At 42.4% G+C, this 25,464-nt stretch overlaps 1 protein-coding gene across 3 annotated transcripts; it reads right to left on the reverse strand.

Moving 5' to 3' along the window:
* Positions 1 to 23,981, reverse strand: nsd2 (nuclear receptor binding SET domain protein 2). Of its 3 annotated transcripts, none has more exons than XM_085767406.1 (23): positions 23,813 to 23,981; positions 21,374 to 22,059; positions 20,520 to 20,694; positions 20,204 to 20,370; positions 19,063 to 19,302; positions 17,084 to 17,312; positions 16,490 to 16,552; positions 16,030 to 16,142; positions 15,818 to 15,926; positions 15,600 to 15,718; positions 14,455 to 14,544; positions 13,514 to 13,640; positions 13,189 to 13,389; positions 11,505 to 11,684; positions 8,258 to 8,414; positions 7,217 to 7,419; positions 6,441 to 6,544; positions 6,062 to 6,334; positions 4,895 to 5,011; positions 3,446 to 3,587; positions 3,249 to 3,355; positions 1,041 to 1,239; positions 1 to 421 (listed from the first exon to the last, which is right to left on the reverse strand). In XM_085767406.1, the coding sequence occupies exons 2-23, from the start codon at positions 22,028 to 22,030 to the stop codon at positions 90 to 92; spliced, it is 4,104 nt and encodes a 1,367-aa protein (XP_085623532.1). In that variant the 5' UTR covers positions 22,031 to 22,059; positions 23,813 to 23,981; the 3' UTR covers positions 1 to 89. The 3 variants fall into 3 exon arrangements, with proteins under 3 accessions (XP_085623532.1, XP_085623533.1, XP_085623534.1); XM_085767407.1 differs by having other exon boundaries at positions 20,204 to 20,367; positions 23,813 to 23,966; XM_085767408.1 differs by lacking the exon at positions 23,813 to 23,981 and adding an exon at positions 22,605 to 23,081 and having other exon boundaries at positions 20,204 to 20,367.
* Positions 23,982 to 25,464: the final 1,483 nt, after the last annotated feature.

Below are 25,464 nucleotides of genomic sequence, written 5' to 3' on the forward strand. Positions count from 1 at the left end.
AACAACGTGGGGTTCAACATTTGTTCAAGAGGTGTCAAGAGAGAAGTTTGGTGTTTTTGTTTTGGGCTCCGAGGTCAAAAGGTCAAAGGTCAGGCCTCTGCTGCCTTCCTCTTGGAGCCCTTCGTCTTCCCGGAGCCTTTCAGAGGACGACTAGCGGCGGCGGTAGTGGTGGTGGTGGTGTTGGCGAGGGACCCGGTTGACTCCAAGGCGGCGGCGGCGGTAGCGTTAGCGGCGTTGTGGTCGTGCGTCTCTGTGGCGTCAAGCTCGTCGTGCTCCAGACAGCAGAGCTGCGCGGTGGCGGGCCACGGACGCAGCGCCCCCTCCTGGTGAGCCTTGCAGAAGGAGTTGGGGCAGAGCTGGCAGAACGCCTCCGAGTTCTTCCCACAGACGTCGCAGTGGTGCCACGGGCAATCCCAACGGCCTTGGGGGAGGGGGGGGAGAGGGGGAGACACACAGTTAAAGGGATAGTTCAACATTTTGGCAAACTGGCTCATTGCCATCAAACTCATCAAATACACAATCCAACAACTCCAAAACGCAACAACACAACTTGTCCACCAGAGCGTTTTGGAGTTGTTGGATTGTGTATTTGATGAGTTTGATGAGGGAAACCAAGAAATCCCACTAGCCTCCGTAGCGTAGCTCTGAGCAGCTCGCGGCTCTGCTCCTCCGTTCTAAAAATAGCTTGTACCGAGAAATAAAGGTAACGAACCTACTGCTATATGACTATAGGGATTATGGCAATGGGCCAATTTGCCAAAATGTTGAACTATCCCTTTAATTGTTGGTGCAAGCTATTTTTAGAATATTAATATTAATAGATACTTGAAATATTTTGTGTATGATTAGTAATGTAATTATACCCATTCATAGTGTTTTGAAATTAATGAATGCATAATAATCATGATAATTGTAACACAGTGATTATTTCTCTGACAATAATCGTACCAAGAAAATCTATACTCCTGACATCCCTGGTCAGAACTTCAACCAGTCTCACTATTGATTAATTGATTGTTAATTGGTCAGTGGTTTCTTACCGAAGGGCCTCTTGGTGAGGTTGAGGCAGGACAGGTGATAGGCCTTGGTGCAGGTCTTCTTTCCACACAGCACCAGCTGTCCTCCGTCTCCACAGCGGAAACACTCGTCCTCGGACTTCTTCTTCCCCTCGCTCTTCCTCCTCTTGTACTTCCTCTTCATCCTCTTCCCTTTGGGCTCGGCCGTCGGACCGTTCGAGTTCTGCAACGTCAAGAAAAAAAACGACACGTCGAAAAATCAAATCAGGCCGAGCAACAGGAGCTGCAGCTCCAACAGCAGATGGATTTAATCAGACTGACACGGATTACTGACATTTAGGGGGGAAAAAAACTCCAAGGTTCATTTTTTTAAATGCAAGAAAGAAAAATAGAAACAAAAACAACATTTTTCCATCATTAAACAGTGTAATTATTTGTAGAAATAAATAAATTCAGAATTAATTTTGGAAACGAAAGACACTGTTTCTGTCTATTTATTTCTAGATTTCCACAATGCTGCTTTTATCCGTTTTAGGGCTGCAACAACGAATCGATAAAATCGATAAAAATCGATTATTAAATTCGTTGGCAACGAATTTGATTATCGATTCGTTGGGTAGCGATTAACTTGGCCCAGAGCCAGGGAAAAAAAGGAAATATTTCTTATCTTTACCCGCGTGTCCAAAACAGTCAGCAGCAGCAGTCATCCAGCTCCAATAATCCACTAATATTATTTCCGTTTACATCGCGTTCCTGGCGGCCAGCCTGTTTCATTCATTTGCATCATGTAAAAAGAAAGACGTGTTTTTAGCGGCGACAACAGCCGTGTTTCTGATCAACCGGACCTGTGTTGTCCGGTTCCACCGCGTTGTTTGTCCGCGCGGCTCGGACGCGGTGTGTCACGGACATGGTCACGGACTGTCTGGACCTCTGGACCGGTGGTCTGGACTCGGTACCGGCAGCAGAGAGGCTTCACTGTCTCCTCTGTCAGCCTCTCCTGTCAGGACGCTGAAGCTAAAGCTAAAGCTAAAGCTAACGTTAGCGAAAACTTTTTTCTTTTTGTTCACACAATGCAAATGAATGAAGCAGCTGGCCGCGAGGAACGCGATGCAAACGGGAATAATATGGATTATAAAACTGTTGGAGTTTGATGACTGCTGCTGCTGACTGATTTGGACACCTGGAGTAAAGGTAAGAAATATTTCTTTGAGGTTTGATCAGCTGTTCCTCTGCCCAGAGCTCGGTGTGTGGAGGACTCAGATTAGAGATTTGATCATCATTTACCCGTTTTATTTTATAGTGATGGGCGCTATTACAGTTAATACCGATGTTTACATCAGATCGCTGCTGTGTGTGTGTGTGTAACGTTGTGGGTGTGTGACTGGAGGGTCCAGCCTGTCCCCCCGCGGTGACTGATGTTTATCACGGTGTGAACGTGGGCCGGTCGGGGAAACGGGCTGTGAGCGAAACTGAAAACTGGATGTAAACATGCTGCAGACTTCCACTTGTAAGCAAATCAGGCAGTGCCCTAATGAATTTTGTCTATTATTATTAGTTTAACAGCTCTGGGCCGTTCAACTAACTTTAAAAAAATGTATTTGTGCAATTTTTTGCACTAATATTGTCCATTTGGAATAACATTATGTTTTTGAATAAAGTTAGGGAGAAAGAAATAAATGATACCAATGACATGCTGGATCAAACTGAGAAACAACTCCTCCTCTCATTCTTCTCTTCCGTACAACGTAAATCAAATTTGAGCCTTTTTTTTTATCCGATTAATCGAAGAAATAATCGACAGATTAATCGATTATCAAAATAATCGTTAGTTGCAGCCCTAATCCGTTTCTCTGATTTCTCAAATAAATATATAAATAGTTTTAGAATATGAGTTGGAGGAGAAGCTGTGTGAATTTAACAGTTTAAAACTGAATATTCAAGGTTAACATCACAAATGTAAACCCATTATGTGACAATATACAGTTTGTGAGCAAAAAACTCCCACAAATAACAATTTTGTTTTTGCAAAACCTGTAAAAATAAATCAATTTAATGTTTTTTTTCTTGTAAATTTGTGATTTTATAATTATAATACAATATATTTCATCATCTATCGCATTAACTTGACACACTTCCCGTCTTTCACTGATGGAAACACAACTTCCCAGATTAATACTTGGATTAATTAACTAAATTATTCTGTTTCTGTTTGACCCTGATAATAAAACTCACTTTGGGACGGTCACCGAGGAAACCGCTGCAGTTGGGGGCGCCGCAGCGACAGACCGTCTTCTCGTTACCGAGACAGTCCAGGTTGTAGTTGAAGGTCAACTCGGTCCCTGTCAACAACAAGAAGGTTGACGATGAAATAAAAACATTAGAGGCGTCTCGTCTCTCTCTGGTGTCTGTGATGGACGGCTGCTCTTCACCTGCTGGGATGTCGCAGACGGCGAAGAGTCCGACCCGCGTGTCGCCGTTCACCGTCCACTTCTGCGTCTCACAGTTGGGCTGACAGCTGTGGTTCATGAAGCGAGAGTAGTTTCCCTTCGGCCCGGCGTCGATGATCCGGTCCTTCACACAATAAACACACAAAGAAAAACGTCACTTTTATACTTTTTATTTTTATTTTATTTCATTCATTTATTTCTGTTAGGGATGAACCGAATCCTGATCTTTGGGGTTCTGCTGAGATACCGAATCCGAATCCTACTTCCATCATCGGCCCACACAATAAACACATTATACAGTAAATGCACTAAACAACGTCACACTGTGTTTTTCCTTTGTTTATTCTAACTGTCAAAAAAAACAAGGGCAATAACTTTCACCACTATTTTGCATTATGCTCACACATCACCGGACATTTCAGCTTCAAGTCAAAACAAAAAGGGAAAAAAAGGAAAAAGTGAAATTATTTCCACAGAGCAGAGGAAATATTTGCCTGTAAGAATTATTGTATGCATTACTTATGCCATGTTTATGTTATAATAACTGCTGTTTGCTGGTTTAATATTACCACGATAGCGATGCTAATTTCCAATAGCCCGTCTATGATGTTTCCTATATGTTAGCATCCAGCTAGTGGACTTTATACATTTAGTTTGTGATAAATGACAGTGATGCTGGATGTGCCGAGTGATTTGAAAGGTTGGCGTTCAGGGAGAAAAGGATGTCGTTCGTAAACCTTCATGTAATCGTTTCAAAGACTCATATTCATTATTAATTGGACGATTCTGAAACGAAGTTATGTCACATAATTGATTTTCAAATTCAAATAATTTATTCAAGTTATTTATTCACATGCTGAGACAGTGATTTATTTTATTTTAAACCACAATGCCAAGATTTACGAGTGCACCTTTAAATAGACTATAGGCCTTTTCTTTTTCTTTGTGTGTTCAGACTCCAAGGAAGCCGCTGTGTTGTGGAAATGCATTTAAATTATATTTTCTTTTTCATTTTATGTACATACAAAGTTATCATATTCATCTGACTATTTATGTTAAATAATGAAAAAGCCATGTGCGCCAACATAGAAAACTGAGGATGTGATGCATCAAGAGGCATCATATAATCAAATTGAATCGTGAGGCCGGTGAAGATGCAACACCACTAGTTGACGTGCGTGGGGTTCGGTTCAGTTGATGCGCTGAGGTTCGGCAGAAACTGAAACCTGGATTCGGTTCATCCCCGGTCTCTGTAGTATTGACTCCTGTAACGCTGCAGTCATCTATCGTGCAGCGTTCCCAATGCAATACCAGCGTGTTGCTGTGGCTCCCAGTGGAAACGGTGCTGCTGCGATGAGGAAGCAGGACCCTGACACACTGAGGAGCAGCAGGACAACGCACACACACACACACACACACACACACACTGACCTTGTCGATGGTGAGCATGTAGAAGTCGGTGATGTTGTTTTCTTGTGCGTACTTGATCCTCGCCCTGCACTCCTCCTCGTCGATCAGCTCTCCGATGTATTCGTTCACAAACTCGCCCTGTTGGAGAAACGCCACCGTCAGTGCCAGTGTGTAACACGTAATAAATACACAACTTATTAACACTGCTTGTGCTCATCCTGAAAACACGTCTGAGATGTTTGAGCTTTGCCTCCGTTAGACAATGTTTTTCATCCATTTCTCAAACAACCCAACAGACAAACTGACCTATAATTAAGATCAATCTTACTTTTTATCTTCTGGGCTTCTACTTTTATTCCAATTGTTCAAAGCTAAGTTTGATTGTTCATCAGTCTGATCCAGATACAAACTTTTCAAGATTTCAAAATGTCTGACTAAATTTCATTTAATTATCCAGTAGTTTGATACAATCTCTTCGTTTGTGGAATAATCAAAAGTTAACTAACTGAACTAACTTTATCACTGTAGTGGTTTAAAAATCAGGTGCAAAATATAAACCAATAGATTTGTGTATATATAAATATATACTACATCAGTGGTTCTCAAACTTTTTTACATCGAGGACCCCTAAACTGACACAAATTCAACCAAGGACCCCCCATTGGACAACATTTTGAAACAAACACCAGAAATACATAAATATTTGTTCTGAGACTGAAGTACGTTACTTTTTTTAGTCAATGTACGTTTAAATTAGGGCCAACGGCGTGAAATTTTGGAAAAATTTGGAGAAATTTCTGGGAAAAAAGTGGTAAAATTTTGAGAAAAAGTTGGGGACCCCTTTGAACCACACTTGAGAACCACTGTACTACATTATATATGCTGTTTTTTTTTTTTACAAGTTTGAATTAAACTGAAATGATAATTTGTTCCTGAATCCAAACGACTGCTAGGATCAGAATAAAAGTTATCCCGATCCTACTAAAAGTTTTGAACAACACAAACTGTAAGATTGGATCACGTGATCTAATCCGATCTCGGAATCCATTTTTTTGTTTTGAATGACCCATTTTCAAGATTTGATCCAAAATCTGATCAGATTACTTTTTGAACACCTTGGCCTTGGACATTTAACCCATTAATCTGAGATATTCTCCCCTCTGTTTTACGGTCACACCCCCTCCTCACCTTCTTGATGTCGCGCAGCGCGATGAGGCCCCAGCCTTTGCCGGGCGTCTTGATGATCTTGGTCTCCGGGTAGAGGCGTTTAGTGAAGTCCTGGTTGCAGCAGCGTTCCCCGTTGGGACAGACCTGAGGGTGGCACTCGTACTGCAACATGCGGTTCAGACACTCGGACTCGAACCCGCACGGCCTCTCGTCCGTCGGCTTGCAGTTGCACTTGGGGATCTCGGAGATGTCGGCCGCAGTGTAGACCTGGACTCTGCCGACGGGTTTGTTCACCTTAGGGGAGGAGGAGGGAAACGTCAGAAAAGGAAATCGTTGATTAAGATTTTTTTTAAATGAGTCAAACTTTGAAGAAGTTTTGATAAAAGCAGAGATTTCTCACCTTGATGAACTTGTATGGAGGCGGTTTTCGACTGTTCTCCTGAGCTTCCTTGGCTTCTCGTTTCATTTTTATCACCTTGAATCGAGCTTCAGCCTCTAACAGAGCTGAGGAAACAACAACAATGTTGTAAAGGTAATTTCATTTATTATCAATTAGTTAAGAAATGGTTCGACGTTAATAAGTTGTCCCTAAACACGCGCAAAACAAAGTTTATGATTTTTGGAAAAGGCAATGTAAAGAGGTTAAAGTGAAGAATCGATGAGTGAATGAAACAGCATTTGGACAGTAGCAGCAGCATTGTACATGTACTGCCTGGAGATTTGGGAAATGCATACAACACATATACTCATCAGACTTAAATTCCAGGATTTAGTGGACTACAAGATTGCACAGACAATGTATAAAGTAAACAATAACTTAAAGCTGCAAACATGTTTAAAAAGAGAGATTGCAAATTTGAATTTAAAGGAATTTATATGTGTAAAAAATAAGCTCGGACTAATATTAAATGTACATCCATCTCTGTAAAAAGGGCTGCAAAGGGTGAAATTAAGTGAGGCTCTACAGAGATTTAAAGGTACAAGATAATTGATAAATATAAAAAAAAATGGTTTGATTTCTGGTAATGTAAGTGTTGTTCAGTTGTTGCTTGGAATATTTGTTTAATGGTGTTGTATATTTGGTTGGTATCGTTACGTATGCAAAAAAAAGCAAAAACACTGGAAGTCGCTATGATGATTGACCGAAATACATTTTTTAACGCCTAAAGACGTTACCGTTCTTGAAGACTTTGCCGATGCCGGTCCTCTGGTGCTTGCTGCCCCGGTCTCCCTCCATGTAGGGAAACACTCGGCCCTGGTGGGTCCAGAAATAATCCTTGGAGCCGAAGAAGAAGACGGGGAACTCTCCGATCTCGTGGCGAAGGTGCTGGATGTTGGTGGGGATGTTTCGCGGGTGGTGGATCTCTGCAGGCCACCACCTGAGGAGGAGGAGAAGAAGAAGAAGCAGGAGAGCAAGTTAAAGGAGCAATATGTAAGACTGTGGCCAAAACCGTTGCTGCGGTTAAAGTTAAAATGTTGCAGCGCGTTACATGCACTGGGAAAACAGATTATTGTGCAGGAAGCTCAGAGGTGTTCTTCTCCGCTTTCAGCCGTCTTCATCTTTCAAACTCATCTCTTCCTGTGCAGATCCTGGTTGTTTCTGCTTTTGTCAAAACGTTTCTGAGAGTCAGAGCAAGGTCTTTTAACGTTGGTAACATCAGATATAGTAATCCACAATGTTTGTTGTAGCTGCAGCTCAGAGGGAACTGGATCTGCTACAAATAAAATGTTTAAATGCAAATATTCCCTCTGTACTATTGTTGTTATTTAGATCAGTGTTTCAGATTAACACGATTCCTTAGCCGCAGAGACGAGAGCTGGGACACCGGGTCGGAGGCTCTGATCTTACAAGGTTGGTTTTCAGACCAAGAGACGCTAGGTGGAAGGCAGAGAGCCTCCATTCTCCCTGGAACTAGTTACAAGTCATTGATTTAACCAGCACTAGGACTCTGGAGCTGGTTAATTAAGGTAAAATTAATTAATGTTCAACTTTTTCCCTGTTAAAAGGATTTTCTTGGGAGTTTTTCCTCAGTCGTTTTGAGGTTCTAAGGGCAGAGGATGTTGTTATGATGCCATGTAAAGCCCTTTCAGACAAACTGTAAAAATGGGCTACACAAATAAAATTGCCTTGCATAAAAATCCTGCATAGTTCCTCTTTAATGCAGGAACTCAGTGGTTAAATTGCGTGACGGTTCATTAACAACCTCAGTGTCTCACCTGTACGTTCCCAGTTTGACCCAGATGATGTCTCTGTATTTCGGCTTCTTCCCGGCTCTGCAGTCGTTGCAGAACCAGCTCCCGTCGGGCATGGCGATGTTCAGGCAGTCGGGGTGGAAAGCAGCTGGACAGGACTCGCAGCAGAGCAGCTGTCCTCCTGCAACAACAACAACAACAACAGAGACAAAACCCGGTTAAATTAAGACGTTACAGACTCAGACGTGCAGCTCCGACTCAGACTGACGGGTGTTTGGACTCAAAGGCTGTCTTTACACTGCAGGTCTTGATGCCCAATTCCGATTTGTTGCCTATATCCGATTTTTTTGACGGTCTATTTACATGTTCTATCAGAAGTGACCCAGATCTGATAATCTGCATTTACACCTGCTGTGCCTGCATGAAACGACCCGCTGGAAATAAACTAGTGATTTCAGGAAATTGTCACGTAATAATATAAGAATATTTTTAAACAAAGGTGAGTCTGGTGTTCAGAGTTTATATCCAACAAGTCACTTACAAAGTGAACGTTACAAAATAACGTTAGTGAAGTGGCTGCGTGGAGCAGAGCTGCTGTGAGATGAGCAGCTGAGTGACAGTGACAGTTGTGCCACCGTTTGATCCTCCGTCGCTCACGTCGTGAGGACGGGGACAGCCTCTTGGACACATTTGTATACAATGTTTGTTTTTCCTCTCTTGATTTCTTATCGGCTCGGTTCAGTTTTTGCCGGTAGGAAAACGTGAAATCTGGTGTTTATCTCGCGCTCCCTCGCTTGCCCTCGTATCGATCCGCATAGAAATGAATGTTACTGCAGTGGCTATATGAAAACAAGAACTAGTGAGGGGGAAAAAAACAGACGCGCGGACACCACAAAAATTATTTTTTTATTTATTCAAACCTTTATTTTAACTCGTTGGTCACTGAGGTTTCCCTCATTTACAGGGACGACGAGTTTATTAAACACTGTAACGCCTGTGACAGTGATTACAGCTGGCCACAGCTGGCCACGGTAGTCCAGGTCAGCCCCACGTGTCAATCACGGACTACAGAGGTTCAGCGAGACGCGTGAGCACGTGAATTAATATTATCATTGATGACGTATGACACGCATTGCCAGGGAAGATCCGATCTGTCTGTTTAGACTGCAGACGCATTGGCAGAGATCCGATTTGTATCTGATTTATTTCCACATATAACGGGGGCCTGAATCTGATCTGACAATATCCGATTCCATGCGCATTTGTCCCGTTTACACATTCATGTTACAGATCCGATCTGAGCCACTTGAGAGAAAAAAATCGGAATTGGGCCACTTGAACCGTGCAGTGTAAAGACAGCCTAATTCACAGTTGAGTCATCCAGTGCAAGGCGATAAAAACAAGGCCCAATAAAGTGCAAATGTTTCGTCTGCCGTGTGCCCACTCTTTCTGTGTGTTGTGGTTCAAAACAACCGATGCTGTGATTCTGCAATTAAAGGGATAGTTCAACATTTTGGTAAATTGGCCCATTGCCATAATCGCTATAGTCATAGCAGTAGGTTCGTTACCTTTAATTGTCGGCGCAAGCTATTTTTATAACGGCGGAGCGGAGCAGCAGGCTGCTCAGGGCTATGCTATGGAGGCCAAGGGAATTTCTTGGTTTCCCTCATCAAACTCATCAAATACACAATCCAACAACTCCAAAACGCTGTCGTGGACAAGTTGTGAGCTGCACAATCACCACGCTATGAGATAATAACGGGACGTTACCAGACAGAGTTGTTTTGAAGGTAAATTCATGCAAAACCGCTGATGCGTGTTGCGTACAGGGACAGTTGTTCAGCAAGCAGACTCTACAAGACTACAACTTGTCCACAAAAGCGTTTTGGAGTTTTGGGATTTTGTATTTGATGAGTTTGATGAGGGAAACCAAGAAATTCCTTTAGCCTCCATAGCATAGCTCTGAGCAGCTCACGGCTCTGCTCTGCCGTTCTAAAAGTAGCTTACACCGACAATTAAAGGTAACAAACCTACTGCTATGACTATAGCAATTATGGCAATGGGCCAATTTGCCAAAATGTTGAACTATCCCTTTAAGGTAAAAACTATAAACAGGTTAAGATTAAATCAGAACAAACAGCTTCCTGCACCCACATGACGACGTTACAGCCGTGTCCTACATGTCGGAGTCTCAGCAGCAGCAGCAGCGGCGGCGGCTCCATGTGTGATTAATGACTCCACAGCAGCTTTAGTGCAGGCGGCCGCGCCAGGATTATTTCACTACCACACTTTTATAGAGATTAAGGGGATAATAATTTTCTAGTCTACACGTCTCGGCTGCTCTGGAGTCAAAACCTAAAAGTGCGTGTGAACGGCGAGGAAAAGAAATGGTGAACAGAGATTTCAACGAGTGCACAACAACGAATGATTTAAAAAAAACAACTAAAAATCAATGATTTTTAAGATCAATAAATGGAAATTAAAACCAAACAACTCCTTTTACTCAGAGTTTTTGTTTTTTTTCTCTTATAAATGTTTTAAAATGGAATAAATTCAGTCTGCAACACAACTAAGCAATAAAACTAAAACCTAAAACGCCTGCAGAAGCTTTATTGAAGAAAAATTATTGAATTAATAATTGTTATAAATGCTGATCCAGCTCCAGAATTCACACCAGAGAAGATTTAAAGATGATTAGAGGGAGAAACAAAATATTAAATTAGATTTTCTTTACTCATTCAAAATGATTCAATTATACCTGCACTAGTTTTAATTATACCAATCAATTAGTTTAGCATCACCACATCATAAAAATTAAATTGTGTGACTGTTACCAAAGCGTCAGCAGAGCGCACAAAACAATTATTACACACCATCTGCAAATTTAATAACTAACAAATTTATGATAAAAGACAAGACAAGACCTTTATTAATTGAAGATGGGAGAGATCATGTGTTATTTAAGCATTAAGCAAACAGTCATAGATGAAAACTGCTCATGTTTAATCAAAGTTTAGTAACAATAAAACTGCAGCTTTAGGAATAAAATCCATCTTCAGGGTTAAACATCATCTCTTGACTTTTAGATTTTACTGTGTTTATTTCCTGTCACTTTTATACAAACTCTAGGACCTTTTAATTCATCTTTTGCTCGGCCACATGATAAATGAGGTCTCGAGTTAAAATAAAGGCTGAATGAATGAATAGAAAACCTTGGTTACACGGCTCCTCCATATTATCATTAAACATGGTGTGGAGAGAATTCACAAACCTTTGGAGCAGACGAAGCACCAGCTGACGTTGACGTGGCTGTGGTGGCTGTAGCCCTTCTTGGCGTTGAAGTGGTTGGTGCAGACGATGGCCGTGTTGGTGATCATCTCGCTGCCGGCCGCCACGCACTGGTCGCCCACGTGGTACGCCACCGGGCAGCGAAGGCAACGCATTAACCTGCCTGCAACGCAGCACACAAGAGCACGACAAACACACCGGGGCGTTACAACACAGACGTATAAACTCTGGATGGATGGATGCTTGGGTGGTGAGTCTTTTATTTTGAAAAGTCTAGAGCTTGGTTTATTCCTGCTGGAGGAGGATTTTCATCACAGATTAGTCACAAACTGGCAACGCAGGACGACTGCATCGTGTTTCATTAGTGTCCTGTTTTCATTGTGACTAGATCCTAGTGTTGTAATGTGATCATGATTCGTGCATCCAAGAAAAAACAGAGAGGGGAAACCGTCTTTGCTGAGGCTTTGCTGAGGCTCCAGAGGACGAACTCAAGTTGATTTTTTTTTAGGCAAGGCAATTTTATTTGTATAGCCCGTTTTTACAAACAGTTTGTCTCAAAGGGCTTTACATGGCATCGTAACAACATCCTCTGTCCTTAGACCCTCACATCGACTGAGGAAAAACTCCATGGAAAACCCTTTTAACAGGGAAAAATCGGAGAAACCTCAGGGTGAGCAACAGAGGAGGGATCCCTCACCCAGGACGGACAGACGTGCAATAGATGTTGTTACAGACAAGACAGTTTACAGTTTATGTCACAGAATGTGCGAAATATGGAAATGGAAATTCACATTCCACTCTTGTATCTCCAGCTGCACTTGCAGGATCCGTGCAAAAATGCATTGATTTTTACATCCTGTGCATGAAAAACTTTACTTTGCATCAATTTAACAGATTTTTAAGGCAAAAAACAGCCATTAATCCTATTTTAATTGGGATATTAAACTGTTAATAGCTGTTAACATCAGTTCTGAAACTGCCAACAACTTCCTAAGCGATAAGGGTGGTTATGATGATGTTGTTGATGATGTTTCCGTCACAGTTGGACAGCTGACTCATATCATTCCTGCTCAGACGGCTTTTAAGAAAACCACAATTACGGTTTCATCCTCTGGTCTGACGTTCAGCCAAGAGAAAGACATCAACATCCAACAACACCCTGATTTAATCTGGAGATTTAAAAAAATAAAATAAACGTCTAAAGGACTGAACATCTCAGAAACACATGCAAAACGATCTGAAGGAGGGGAGGATGGGTAAATGAAGGAAATATAAATTAAATTATACAGTTTGTAAGATATCACATCGACATCCTACTTTCATCCTTCTTTCTTTTTTACTTTTACAATTATTGACTTTATTATCACTATTATTGTTATAACTGTTATTATTGCTGTCTAGCTATTGTTCTCACAACTATTATTATTATTATGACGACCGATATTACTATTACTATTATTATTCATCGCTTTCTTTTTTTCACTATTATTGTTTTGACCACCATTTATATCATATATTACACTTGAATTACACACACACCCCCTTGTTCACACTTTGTATATACACCATGTATGTCCACTATGTTGTTTGTTTTGTATTTCACAATTTAAAAAAATAAAATAATAAAATAAAATAAAACTGAATCTGAAGCTGCAGCTCTTCTTCACCTTTGGTGGACTTCTGCTTGGTGCGGCAGCCGTAGTGGCAGCTCAGGCAGGTGTGGAGCGGGCAGCGGAAACCCTTGTTGTCGAAGGAGGTGAGCGGGTTGAGGCGGACGCACGCCTCGTGGTAAAACTTGCCGCAGTGCAGGACGTGGCAGCGCCGCACCTCGCCGTCCGACTGCTTACAGGTGAAACACGGGTGAATCCCTGATGAGAGAGAGAGAGAGAGAGAAGGAGACAAGAGAGTCGGTCGGTGAAGAACGGGACTCGGAAGGGACGAAGTAGAGCTGCAGGAAGTTGGATCGTGACGTAAGACGCCTGAACGCCTCACCTGTGCTGCACTCCTGACACAGCAGCTTCTCGTCGGGCTTGAAGGACGAGCCCAGACAGTCGAGGTGGAACATCCCACAGCACTGACCTTCACAGGGAACCAGGTCCTCGCCGGCCAGCTCACACCTCTGCAGATACAAAAGAAAAATTCAGGAGGACTAAAGCAGTTATCACCATGGAGCTAAAGCTAAAAATGCTTCTATTTCAACGTTTTTGTCTGTGTTCATTTGTTTCTAAACACTAGTGATGGGAATAACAGTGTTATAAATAAACTGCATTACGTTTTCAAAAAAGTTACTGTTTCCCCCGTTACCGGCTTTCACCCAAACAGGCTCTCTCTCTGTGATGGGAGCTCTTAAAGGGATAGTTCACCCAAAATTTCACTTATTTTCTACTCACCCTCATGTCAACTAAGGGTTGGGAGAAGTTTCAGAGTCCTCCGTGCCGCTACAAACAAGCTTAAAATATAGGCTTACTTAATTTTTTTCGGAACAACAACATTCTCATGTTGGGGCTTCAATACAAGAGGGACATTACAGACGAGCACTATGGAGGTATTTGGATGTTTTTTGGTGTCTTTTTGGATGAAGAAGTGAGCCCCGTTTGCTACCGTCATATGGACATGCAGTGCTGCACGGAGCCCTCCTGTAACTCAGAGAAGGCACGGAGGAATCTGAAACTTCTCCCAGCCCTTAGTCGACATGAGGGTGGGTAGAAAATGAGTGAAATTTGAATTTTGGGTGAACTATCCCTTTAAAGGGATGCCCCTTGGATCTCAAAACAACATGCCCCGATAATTAAAGGTACTCATATGACTATAGGAAATGATGGCAATAGGAGAATTTGCCAAAATGTTGAACTATCCCTTTACGTTTTTCCCCTTTAGTGAGGGCTGGTGAGGGGGAAGTGACGGCGTGACAACAGAATAAGTGATAAACCAACCTGACAGACGAATTCTTTCTTCCGTTCACCTTTCTTCGTCCCGTCCAAACTGTCGCTCGGAGAATCAGGACGTCCTTCGCTCCCAGAGCCCTGCAGCAGACGAAGAACACCCAACTTTTTAGTAAGACGATAGACCAGTGTTTCTCAAACTTTTTTCAGTCAGGGCACCTTTCAAAAGTGCATAAAATATCACGGCACCCCTGTGTAAAATATAATTCAAAATGACACTGCATAGCCTAAATGTAAATGTCCTGTTTATTTAGACGGGACAGTATTACAGTATTTATGCATAGGTGCCTCTGTAGCCTACATATGCACACACACACGCACACAATAATCCACAATGTGAGAGGAAGAGAGAAAGGTCGCGCAGTGCAGGCACGCGTTCAAATGAATATCCACCGGCGGTCTCCGCTCCGTTCTGACTCTGTTGCGAACAATCACAGAGTTTCCACCGTGTGCAGCAGAGTGTTTTCATACATCAAACGCACCGGAGTCGGAACAGAGCGGACACAGTTCCACTGGAGAGAGGAGGCTGTGACTCACCATCAGTGGGAGACGTAGCCTGGTATGACGCATTTTTTTCATAGCATCCGGTGTCCGCTGGACACGGCCCCTACTACTCTGAGCGCCCGTGACCAACGGCCGTGTCCATGGAGCGGTCTCTCTCTCTCTCTCTCGCTGCCGAAACGAGCCGCCTCACGTCCGAGCCTCTTGATAAGTGCAGCGCTGTTCCAAAAGTTGAACATATTTCAACTCTGAGCGCTCTGAGCGCCGCGACAAAAAAAGAAAGCGCCGAGATCTTTTTTCCGAGCTCCATAGGATCTGAATGGAAAGTAGACGCCCAGAGCGCTAAAAGGGCGTCCGGTGGACACGGCCCCTTTGCGTATGTAAAGAGAATGTATTCTATGAAATGTCAGAAGAGGTATTTTTTTCAAGGCACCCTTGACGCAGTCAGATGGCACCCCAGTGTGCCACGGCACCCACTTTGAGAAAGGCTGCGATAGACAACGGTCATAATGTTTTACGCTGAATCGATTTCCTCCGCTTGAGCCAGCTCTAAGCTTTATACTTGAAAATGTCTTCAGAGATGATGCTGGATGTTTCGTACCATTTATAATAATAAGTGTGAGGTCATGTCTCACCTCAGGATCCGGATCACAAGGGGACGACCTCCTCTTCTTTGCTTTAGCAGGCGTGGCCTGGTTCTCTCCATCCTGTTTCCTTTTCCTCCGATACTTTGGTTTCTCTGCGACTTCTTCATCTATGTGGAGTCAAAAAGTTTTAACTATAATTTACCCACAACCAGACGAAACAACACGATAAAGCAGAGTTGTTTGTTTTGTTTGGTTTTTGTTTTTACCAGTGAGAGGATCTTTTGACTTTTTCTGTCGTCTTTTGGTCACTTTGACGACCTCGTCGGTTTTCTTCCTTCGTTTCCACTTTTTCTCCGTTCCCTCTGAAGCTGAAGCCTGAGACGATAAAATCTTATCAGTGTGTGCAGATAATAGATAATAAGTAAAGTTCATGTCCATTTTGGGCACAAAAACTACATTTCATTGCATCAATGGTCACCTGTTTCTCAGCATCTTTATTCATTCTGCGTCTCTTTTTCGGCTGCTGATCCGTCTCCGCTGCGGTGTCCGCCCGCTGCCGTTTAGCCGTCGGCTTCTTCCGCTCCCTCTTGACTGAGGACAGAAATGTTTCAAATATGTGTTGCCGTTTTGTTTTTTTTAGGATTTGACATTTTTATTGGTTTAGAGCAAGAATTTCTGACATTTCCAAGAGGATTGCTTTAAATGCTCGGTTCCACCTTGTTGCCAAGCCCCTTAAATCAGCCCAAAATAAACCATCAGACTGTTTGTTTGTTTATTACTTCCTCATTAGCTTCTGTATAGCATCTGCTATTCTTCCTGGGGTCCAAACTAATTATATAATGACAATAAATAATACGCATTCACACTAGACAACTAGACAGAAGCTTTGGTTCAGTTAAAACGAGACCATCTCTACTTTAAAGTGTCGGCTGACTCACCTGAGGAATCAGTCGTTTGCTCCTCAGGAGTCCGTTTCTTCCGCCTTTTCTTCACTTTGTCAACTACGACGACAAAAAATTTAACAAAATTAAATAAATTATCAAATCTACACGGATGCATCAACAGCAATTTCTACAAATCAAGCAAAGACGAGGACAAAATTATGAGTCTCGCTTGTGGTGAAGTAATTTCGTTCATCGACTCTTATTTTGAAGGTGCACCGTGCTTTATAAATAGAGAAATAAGCGCTTAAAATTTGGTTTTCTACAAAAATTAACTGTGCAACAGGGATAATGTGGAGTAGACAACGATCAAACAGCATCTTGGGATCATTTTTATGTGCATTTCTTTTCAGAATAAAGCAGCCTCGCAGCAGACTAACAAGCCACATTAACTGATACATTCCCCATTAATCCGCCCACTGCAGGAGTTTACAACCCACATATGGCAACTTTAAAGCAGGGGATCCCCACAGCTCTGCTCTGCTCGGCTCTGCCTCGGCGTGTTTTACCAGAGCTGCCGGGCCGCAGCCAGACTCGCAATGCACCAACGCTTCGATCTGGTGAGCAACAGGTTTCAACTCTCGAACCGACCTGGAACTGAAACTGGTGGCGAAGAAGAGTCTGGATCCGAAACGCCGTCTGTCGAGGAAACCAGCTTTGATTTCCTTTTCCTCACGGGGGCAGAGGAGTTGTTGTCCGCTGCAGGTTTTTTCCTCCTCCTCTGTGTCTTGGCGGGAGCCTGGGCGGCCTGTTTGGGTCTCCTCTTCCTTTTCTTCTGAGGTGCAGCCGATTCAGCTTCGGCCTTAGGAGTGGTGGCATCCTGCAACGAAGAACCACCAATGTGATTAAATAAAAAGGTGCTTTTCCTTTTTTTTTTTTTTTTTTTTTACAGTCTTTCACTCAAACATACGTAGCTCATTTTGCCAAAACTTGAGTATACATATTAAATGAGAAAGAGTGAGTGCTAAGAGAAAAGGCTTTCACTGTGTAGCTGCTGCTTAACGTACATGATTTTCTGAATCAATTTGCTACCGATTCACAAGTTCCCAATTCAGTTCAATTTCCAATCTGATTCGATATTGATTCATTTAGAGATATTTCTGTTTTAATACCAATTCTGCTCAGTTATTAAAGAGATTTTCACAGAACTAAAAAAGGTGAAACTCTCTAACCTGGTGCATTATCAAAAGTGTTTTGATGACAAATCAAAGACGTTTTGATAACTCTGAAAGTTCTCCAAACCCTTCCTTGATGCATGACGATGAGTAGAAAATTGGTGAATTGTCGATTTGGGGTGAAGTATCCCTTTTAAAGGCTCTAAATGTCGATTTCAATTATTTTTCGATCAATTACCCAGACCTCCTTTGACTTAATTACTACCACCATCATAATTTGAAGGGGTCGTGCTGCATTTTACCTGTGTGTGGACATGAAAAAATAAACACTCTACAGTCCTTACGACAGTAGATTGGGCTTTTTAAAGATGATATACTGCAGTAATTCTTTTTTCAGTAGAAGAGAATGTGGGTAAGACCACTCTTGCATAAAAAAACCCCTCAAATAGCGTGAAACCGATATGATTGATAAAAAAAATGTGATATGAAAACCACCCAGAACCTACAACATTAGCAGATGCTTCCCATTTTCCACACGTATAACTATCAAAGGGGGATGTATAATAATAAAATATATACGTACACATATATATATATATATATATATATATGGATTGTGATTGATTGTGATTAAATCGACGCATTAATTAAGCAGGTGATGACAGGAACGTTTACAGAACCAGAGGGCGTCCTGCTCTCTGAGGTTTGCTTCAACTTCCACACTGAGTTTCACAGTTTTCTCCGAGCGCCTCCACACTCATTAGAGGATGAGGCGGTGCTCACGAGTGCCGGGTGCCGCTGCCCCTCCACAGGCTTCTGGACGCTCAGCCAATCAGGAGACAGAGAGCCGTTAAGGAGGCCCTCTTAAGGAGGCCCACGCTAATATCGCCCCACTTTTTCTTTTTTTCTTTTTTTCTCTCATCCCCACTCAGAGGCTGAACTGAGGAGCTGCAGAGCAGGAAGTGTGAGATAAAATAAGGATTTTTTTTTGTTCTTTTTTTGAACAGTGAATCTTGCAAAGCTACTCTAGTGGAAATAAGTAGTAAAGTCTCCTTTAAAGATGCTATCTGAAGGTTTTTTAAGGCTCTTTGAGTATGATGAAAGTGTTATCTGATTAGGTTTTTGAAGATTTTCCACTCCACATCATTCTGTATGTTTTAAAACCTTTATGTGTTTTTGCAGCAATTACAAATATCAGATTATATTTAAAGTTCAAATACGACCCTGAGCCGAACACGTATATTTTATCATTTTTCCTCTTAATTTAACATATAACAAAGGATGTAATCTTTAGATAAACTGTGTTTCTCACATTACGGTTCAATAGGAAATTCTTCACGTGGCCTTAGACCCTCTTCCGTTTTTGAGTTTTCTTCTGGGTGCTTGTCTCCGTTTCCCTGTTGTGTGTCCTAATTGCCATCTTGGGAATAGTGTGTGTGTGTGTGTGTTGCCTACCAGCATGGAGGGAATATCTGGACTGAGCCGTGACTCCGTTTCCTGGCTCATCTCGTTGTCGTCGCTCTGTCGTGGCTTCAGCTTGTCCAGGATGTGGGGGTTCAGACGCGGCCCGTCGTCGTCGTACTGAAACGCAAAGTTCGTCATGCGCTCCTCCAGCGACATGCCGACCGCCTCGCTGGCCTGGATGATGCCCATATTCCACTGGGCCTGGAGTTTACGGGGCACGGAGGGACCGGTCTGCGGGAAAGAACAAAGTTATACAAACATGTTACAACAAAAAAAAGACATTATAGATGTGATTTTTAAGTCTCTATCATATAGAGTCACACTGCAGGTTCCCTCTGTCAATACTGAATTTGGAAAGTCCAGTTTTTCTTACTGTGCACCTGCAACCATCTAAAACTTACCACACTTTTATCATTAGCACAATTTAAATCCATAAATGCATCTTATTTTACCTCCAACTGCTACTGTTTTTAACTAGACTTCTCTGTTTTCAATTTATCTTTGTCACTTCCCTTTTGGTATTTCTTTTCTGGGCAAATTAAATCGTAGGCATTGGCAACTGGACTTGTATTTGTCTGGGAAGACGTTTCACCTCTTATCCAAGGGGCTTCATCAGTTCGTACGCAACAAGTTTCACTAGTCCGCACTAGCTAGACTCTGATGAAGCCCCTTGGATAAGAGGCGAAACGTCTTCCCAGACAAATACAAGTCCAGTTGCCTACGATTCAATTTGCCCAGAAATGAACGATGACCTGGATGAATGAGAATATTATCCATAGACCTTTGGTATTTCGTATTTCGGATATGCTTATGTATGTTTCAAACGTTTTGTGTTGTGTCTTGTCCTCAAATGTTTTGTGTTTTGTTTCGGCTATATTGCAAATGTGAGGTTGCTCCTCAATATATTTCAGAGTTTAAATAAAGGTTGAAATAAAATAAATAATCACGTTGCTGCCAAGAAGACGCAACAAATGCACTTTAAAATCACTTTAGAATCATTCATGACAAAAAGTAGTAAAAAAAAAAGTTAATCAGATTACATCCGATGCTCTAATGGGAGAATGAGTGTGTCGATATGAGGCCTTCAGAGCTTCTAGGGTCAATATCCAAGGGAAAAAAGAGACTAATTTACCTTTTTATGGATGGCACGGGAGGCTGCCTGCTTGTTGCCCTGGCTCAGCTCCTGGTATTGATCCTCCCCAGTGAAGGACACCATGTTCTTCTCAAAGATGTAGCCTCGCTCTGGGGCGTCTCCGAAATACTGTACATGGTAGAGGAGGCCGGACCTGCTGTTGGCTGCTAAAAATAAACATGATAAAACCAGGAAAAAAAACAAATATAAGTTCTTAAAATCAGTGGCAGCATAAGAAATAAAAAGCACAGTTATAATAGTTGCAATACAAAAGTACAAGGGATTCTTCATCGTGGTGGTTGTGAGCGTATCTCACCTTTCTGCTTCTGTTTAAAGTGATTGCTGATTTCCGGGTCGGTGGTCACCATGCAGGGCCACCAGGGATATCCCGACACCTTCGTCCAAACCACGTCACCGACAGAGAACCGGATCAGGAAGGACAGAGTCTCCGCTGCAGCTTCTTCCGTTGTTGACTCTGGGATGAGATCAGGCTGAAGAGGAGACACGGCAATCAGTTAATCAATAGATGGATAAAAATAGAAACTAAATCAAGGTTCCCGACACCTTTCCCTCCCCAATTCCTAAAAAAAAAATCAATAACTTTACTCAAATCTCAGTTTCAAAACACATACACACGCTGTCAGTATTTATAAACACATCCAATAGACTGGACCTTCTCCAGCTCTGCATCTGGGTTTAAAGACTTACAGATGTTCTGTCTATTCAACATTATCTGTGAGAAAATTGTTTATTTGTGTTAAACATCAATTTCCCCAGTTTGTAAATGCACAAATATTTCCATGTCAACCAGTCAAACTCATTTTTTTATCACCATTTGCAAACATTCACTGTAATGTTATTATCTATGTTATTTATTGATGTTTTCTTTATCTTTTTAACCTTAAGTCTGACTTCTCGTGGACTCTGCACAAAAATTCCTATCATACGCAGCTCGTCTGTGCACAAAATGACGATATAACCTTCTTGAATATTGAATTTCAGCTGTCAATAAGAGTTTTGGTGCCTTGCTGCGTATCTGTATTACAATACTGTATGCCTTTTAGCGCCAGTCTGAGTGAGACACACGGCTTATAACGCCACAGACAAAGCGAAGGTCAAGCTTAAAAAAACCGCTTTGCTGCTTAAAAAGTTGGAATAAAGCAAAAAAACCTCTTCAGCTGCTCCGGCTTCATCCACAGTGTTTGTGTGGTCGGCTTCCTCCAAAGAGACGACTACAGAGGAGGAGGAGGAGCTGAGGTTTGGTTGAGGTTTTGGTTTGTGAGGTCTCCCCCTGCGTTTCTTTGCGTCCTCTCTCTTGTCCGGTCCAGAGAGTACGGCGGTGCCGTCGGTGGCCGTGGCCAGACTGGTCCCGTCGGCACAGCACGGCTCGAACGGCGGCTGCTGCTTGACCACCTGGGGTATCGTCGCCTTCAGCTCGGGTTCTGTGTGCGGCGTGCAGTTGTGCTGATGGGTACCGGTGGCAGCGGCGGCGGGGGCCTCGGCGCCCTTGAGCATCGGTGGTTCTGGAGCACAGAGCTTGGGCAGCACCGCGTCCTGGTCGCCGTTGTTCAGCACGCGGGAGGTGAGGTCTTTGAGCCTCTCATGGCCATGGTTGTTGTGGCTGTGGTTGCCAGCCATCTTCTGAAGGACGCCGCCGTCTTGTAGCGTGGCGGCCAGCTGGGCAGCAGCTTTGTCCATTAGCAGGGCCGGGTCGCTGCTCATGTCCACCCGACCTTTCCGAACACTCAGGGACTCTGGCGGCTGCTTCATGCTGATCGGGTTGGCTGGCTCGGGCATCGAAGGCAGAGAGCTACCTTTAGTGTCCATCCCATCTAACCCCCTCCAGGCTCACTGAGCTACAGCAGGGACAGAAAACACACACACAGAAACTTCTTACTCCACAGGTTCAACCAGAAATCACAAACAATTATCATGCAGTCAAATTTAAAGCTCTTACTCCTGGCTTTCCCCCCCCCCTTTTCTCCCAAAAATGGTATTCTGGGATATGAATCCTATGAGGATAACGTTACACAGTTTACAAAATGGCACTCACTTGCTCCAGCGGAGCATGCATGAACACAGACTGGGAGGCAGAGAGAGAGGAGAGGAGAGGAGCTGCACCTGTCACATAATGTTCTCGCCGCGTAGTTTTTGCGGTGTTTTCTTGCATAAAAGCTCGACTGACCATAAGTCTGAAGCAACGATACAACACATCTCTGTGCACAAGCCTCAATGAAATGAAGTGAAATGCAAAAACCTATACGTTAATCACAACTAATGCACAAGAGGTGAAGTCAACCGCTATTCCTCGGTTTGTCCCATGCATATGAAGAAGAAAGAAAGAAAGAAGAAGCAACCACAGGGCGGGCGGAGACAAAAAAAAAACACACACACATCTTACCGCGACAATTTCAAGTTGGTTTTCTTTCTCCTGGGGAAAAAGGGGGATAGCTAGCTGCTGCTGCTAGCTGCAGCCTGTGGCCAAGCGGTACGGAGAAAGCAGGCAGGCTGCAGGCTGCAGGCTCCACCGCATGCAGCCAATGCCCAATGAGTGGGTGGCTCACCGCGCCGCGTAACCACCGCATCACCGGCTAGAAAAGCCGCGGAAATGGAAGCAGCTGACAAGTATATAGGAGTAGATATAATGCATCTGGAGTGCGAATAGTTGCTGGAATCGAGTTGAACACCAACGTATTACATATGCATTTACATTATACTTGCATTAGATTACACTGTATTGTTGGGTTGTGTGTTGGCTTTGAGCTGCAATGTAATAATGTTAACGACAAGCCGGTTTCAGCTCATCAAGCCTTGTAACAACCGGTTCATTCATTTTTTGATTGTGCACTACTCCGCACTCCGGCGAACAAACATACATCTATCTGTCTATATAAATATATTTTATGTATCACAGACTGATATATATGTATCACAGGCTCAGGCTAATGACTGTTCTGTAATGTAATGTCATACAACGAAACGAAACGGGGCGGCTGGCTGCGACTATAACATGGTGTGGAAATGGAAAGCCACGATGTGTGTGTGTATGGGGAATCTCATGGATTTCCAGCTATGGATGGAGAAGCGGACTAGCATTTTCCCCCTATCCATTCAGTAGCAGCACAACCGCATCTCTGTCAAGTCAGTGCTACAGTCAGTCCAGTCCAGTCCAGTCAGCCATTACATTCCAGCAAATAGACAAAGCCGCTAACCGCAAAAGAAAAGCTAAACGCGAGCAAAGCGCCCCTATACTGAGGTAAATACGTGGGTAAATAAACAGGCTGTAAGACTGGACCGTTGTTGTAGTCTGTTAAAAGTGTTTTCCCCCATTGTTTCACTGATATATACTCAATTTGTAGCCGCTATGACAGCTCGTTTTAAAAAAAACGGCTGCTAACGGCGCTAGCCAATGCTAACCAGCGTTCCATTGAAACCAAGCCAAAATGCACGGCTAGTTAGCTTAGCTCGAATGCTAACTAGCGGATCCCCGTCTTGCTAAAATGGATGGTCGGACCAGAACAAGTGTAAAAAAAAAAAAAAAAAACACAACAACCTCACACCGGCGGGGCTGACAATAACATTAAAAAGAGCGTTTCTTTTTACAGTTACCTGTTGAATCTCCCGTCGGTCGGTCGGTGGTTAAAGGTGGGAAATATCCGTATTCATCCTTGTTTAAAAAAAAAAAAAAAAGACGGAGGCTTTTTTCATTCAAGTCGAATCAAAAAGCTTTGCTTGCGGGAAACTCAAACTCTCTGGCCGACCAGCGCGAAAAATGCTCACTTCCGATTGGTCGGGAGCGGAGAGAGGATCCAACCCGGTCCTTTCAAAAAAAAAAAAAAAAACCCAACCGTAGGGAGGAAGTATCTGACCCCGGTGTCTCCCGTTTCTCTTGGTTCACACCGTTTCTGCACTAAACTTTAATCCTCTAGCATTTACAGCCATGTTATATGTAGCCTATGTTTATTTGTATATACTACACTACTGCAAATAGACTGTAGCTAGTATTGTTCCCCCTACAGTTCTAGATGCATATTATTGAGAAAGGGAAATATGAGAAGTAGCTATAATATAATATAATATAATATATATGGGATCAATAAAGTATTCTGATTCTGATAATATAATATAATATTGTATTATATTATAAACTTATGTTATGTCATATCATATCATAAACTTTATATAGATAGCACCTTTTTTAACAAACTTTTAATGAGATTAAATGTAACATAAGATCAATAAAAGTCAAGAAGAGAAAAGAACAAACAACAAATGCAAAGAAAGAGTCAAATGCTGTGACCGTCTGTTTATTTTCACACTGTACTTACTTAATACTTTAATCCTTAGCATTAAATTGCAACCATGTTGCATGTATGTTTATTTGTATTTCACTAACAGCCAATATGTATGGTAACTTCCCCGGGCCCTAACTAAATAATTTCAGTAGATATACAACCCAAAAAGTTAAATATGGGAAGTAAATACTGTATGTATAATAATATGATATAATGCAATATAAAATATATAGATATATAGAATAGAATATATAGATTTTAAAATCAAGAAGAGAAAAGAACAAACAACAATTGGAAAGAAAGAGTCAAATCCTGTGACCAATGCTATTTACAACGATACTTTACATCATAAAAAAGCCCAACAGGGAACAAAATAAATTGTAAATAAGGGGGCAGATAAGGGGTTAAAAAGGTTTTTAAAAGATCTATAAAATTTTGTTAGTGAATTAGTTGACCTCTTGACCTCCCACAATCACCAGAGGCCTAACTTTCATTATTGATACCATCCTCTGAAAGTGAACCCTGCCACCCTCCGATGGCAGAATGAAACTTCTGGCCCTAATATAAACCATATGCCCATACACTTACCACATCTGGCCTGATTCCAGCTGTTATCCCCCTGTGTGTTGTCTGACAGCATCCAGTTGCAGGATCTCAGACCAGATGTGGAAATAGCATCTGACAGCCATGCTGCATGTGGGCCACACTTCAAGGGTCAAGGAGCTGCATTGGCTTTTATATTGAGCCAGACGTAATGTTATCTGGTTCTCTCTGTGCAACCATGGGCCTCCTGTGCTGAAACATTACCTGAAATGTCTTATTTGTGGTAATTTCATTACACAAAACCTAATAATTTTCACTATACCTCAGTGTAATGTGGTCCATAATATACTTAGTGCCTCTGTGTAGCATCTGGTTACCTCATTTATATACTATATATTTCCACTCTGTGGGTCGTTTATTAGG

This window comes from Trachurus japonicus, chromosome 22 (genome assembly GCF_045865225.1).
Source record: "Trachurus japonicus isolate A0001 chromosome 22, Traja_1.0".
NCBI lineage: Eukaryota > Metazoa > Chordata > Actinopteri > Carangiformes > Carangidae > Trachurus > Trachurus japonicus.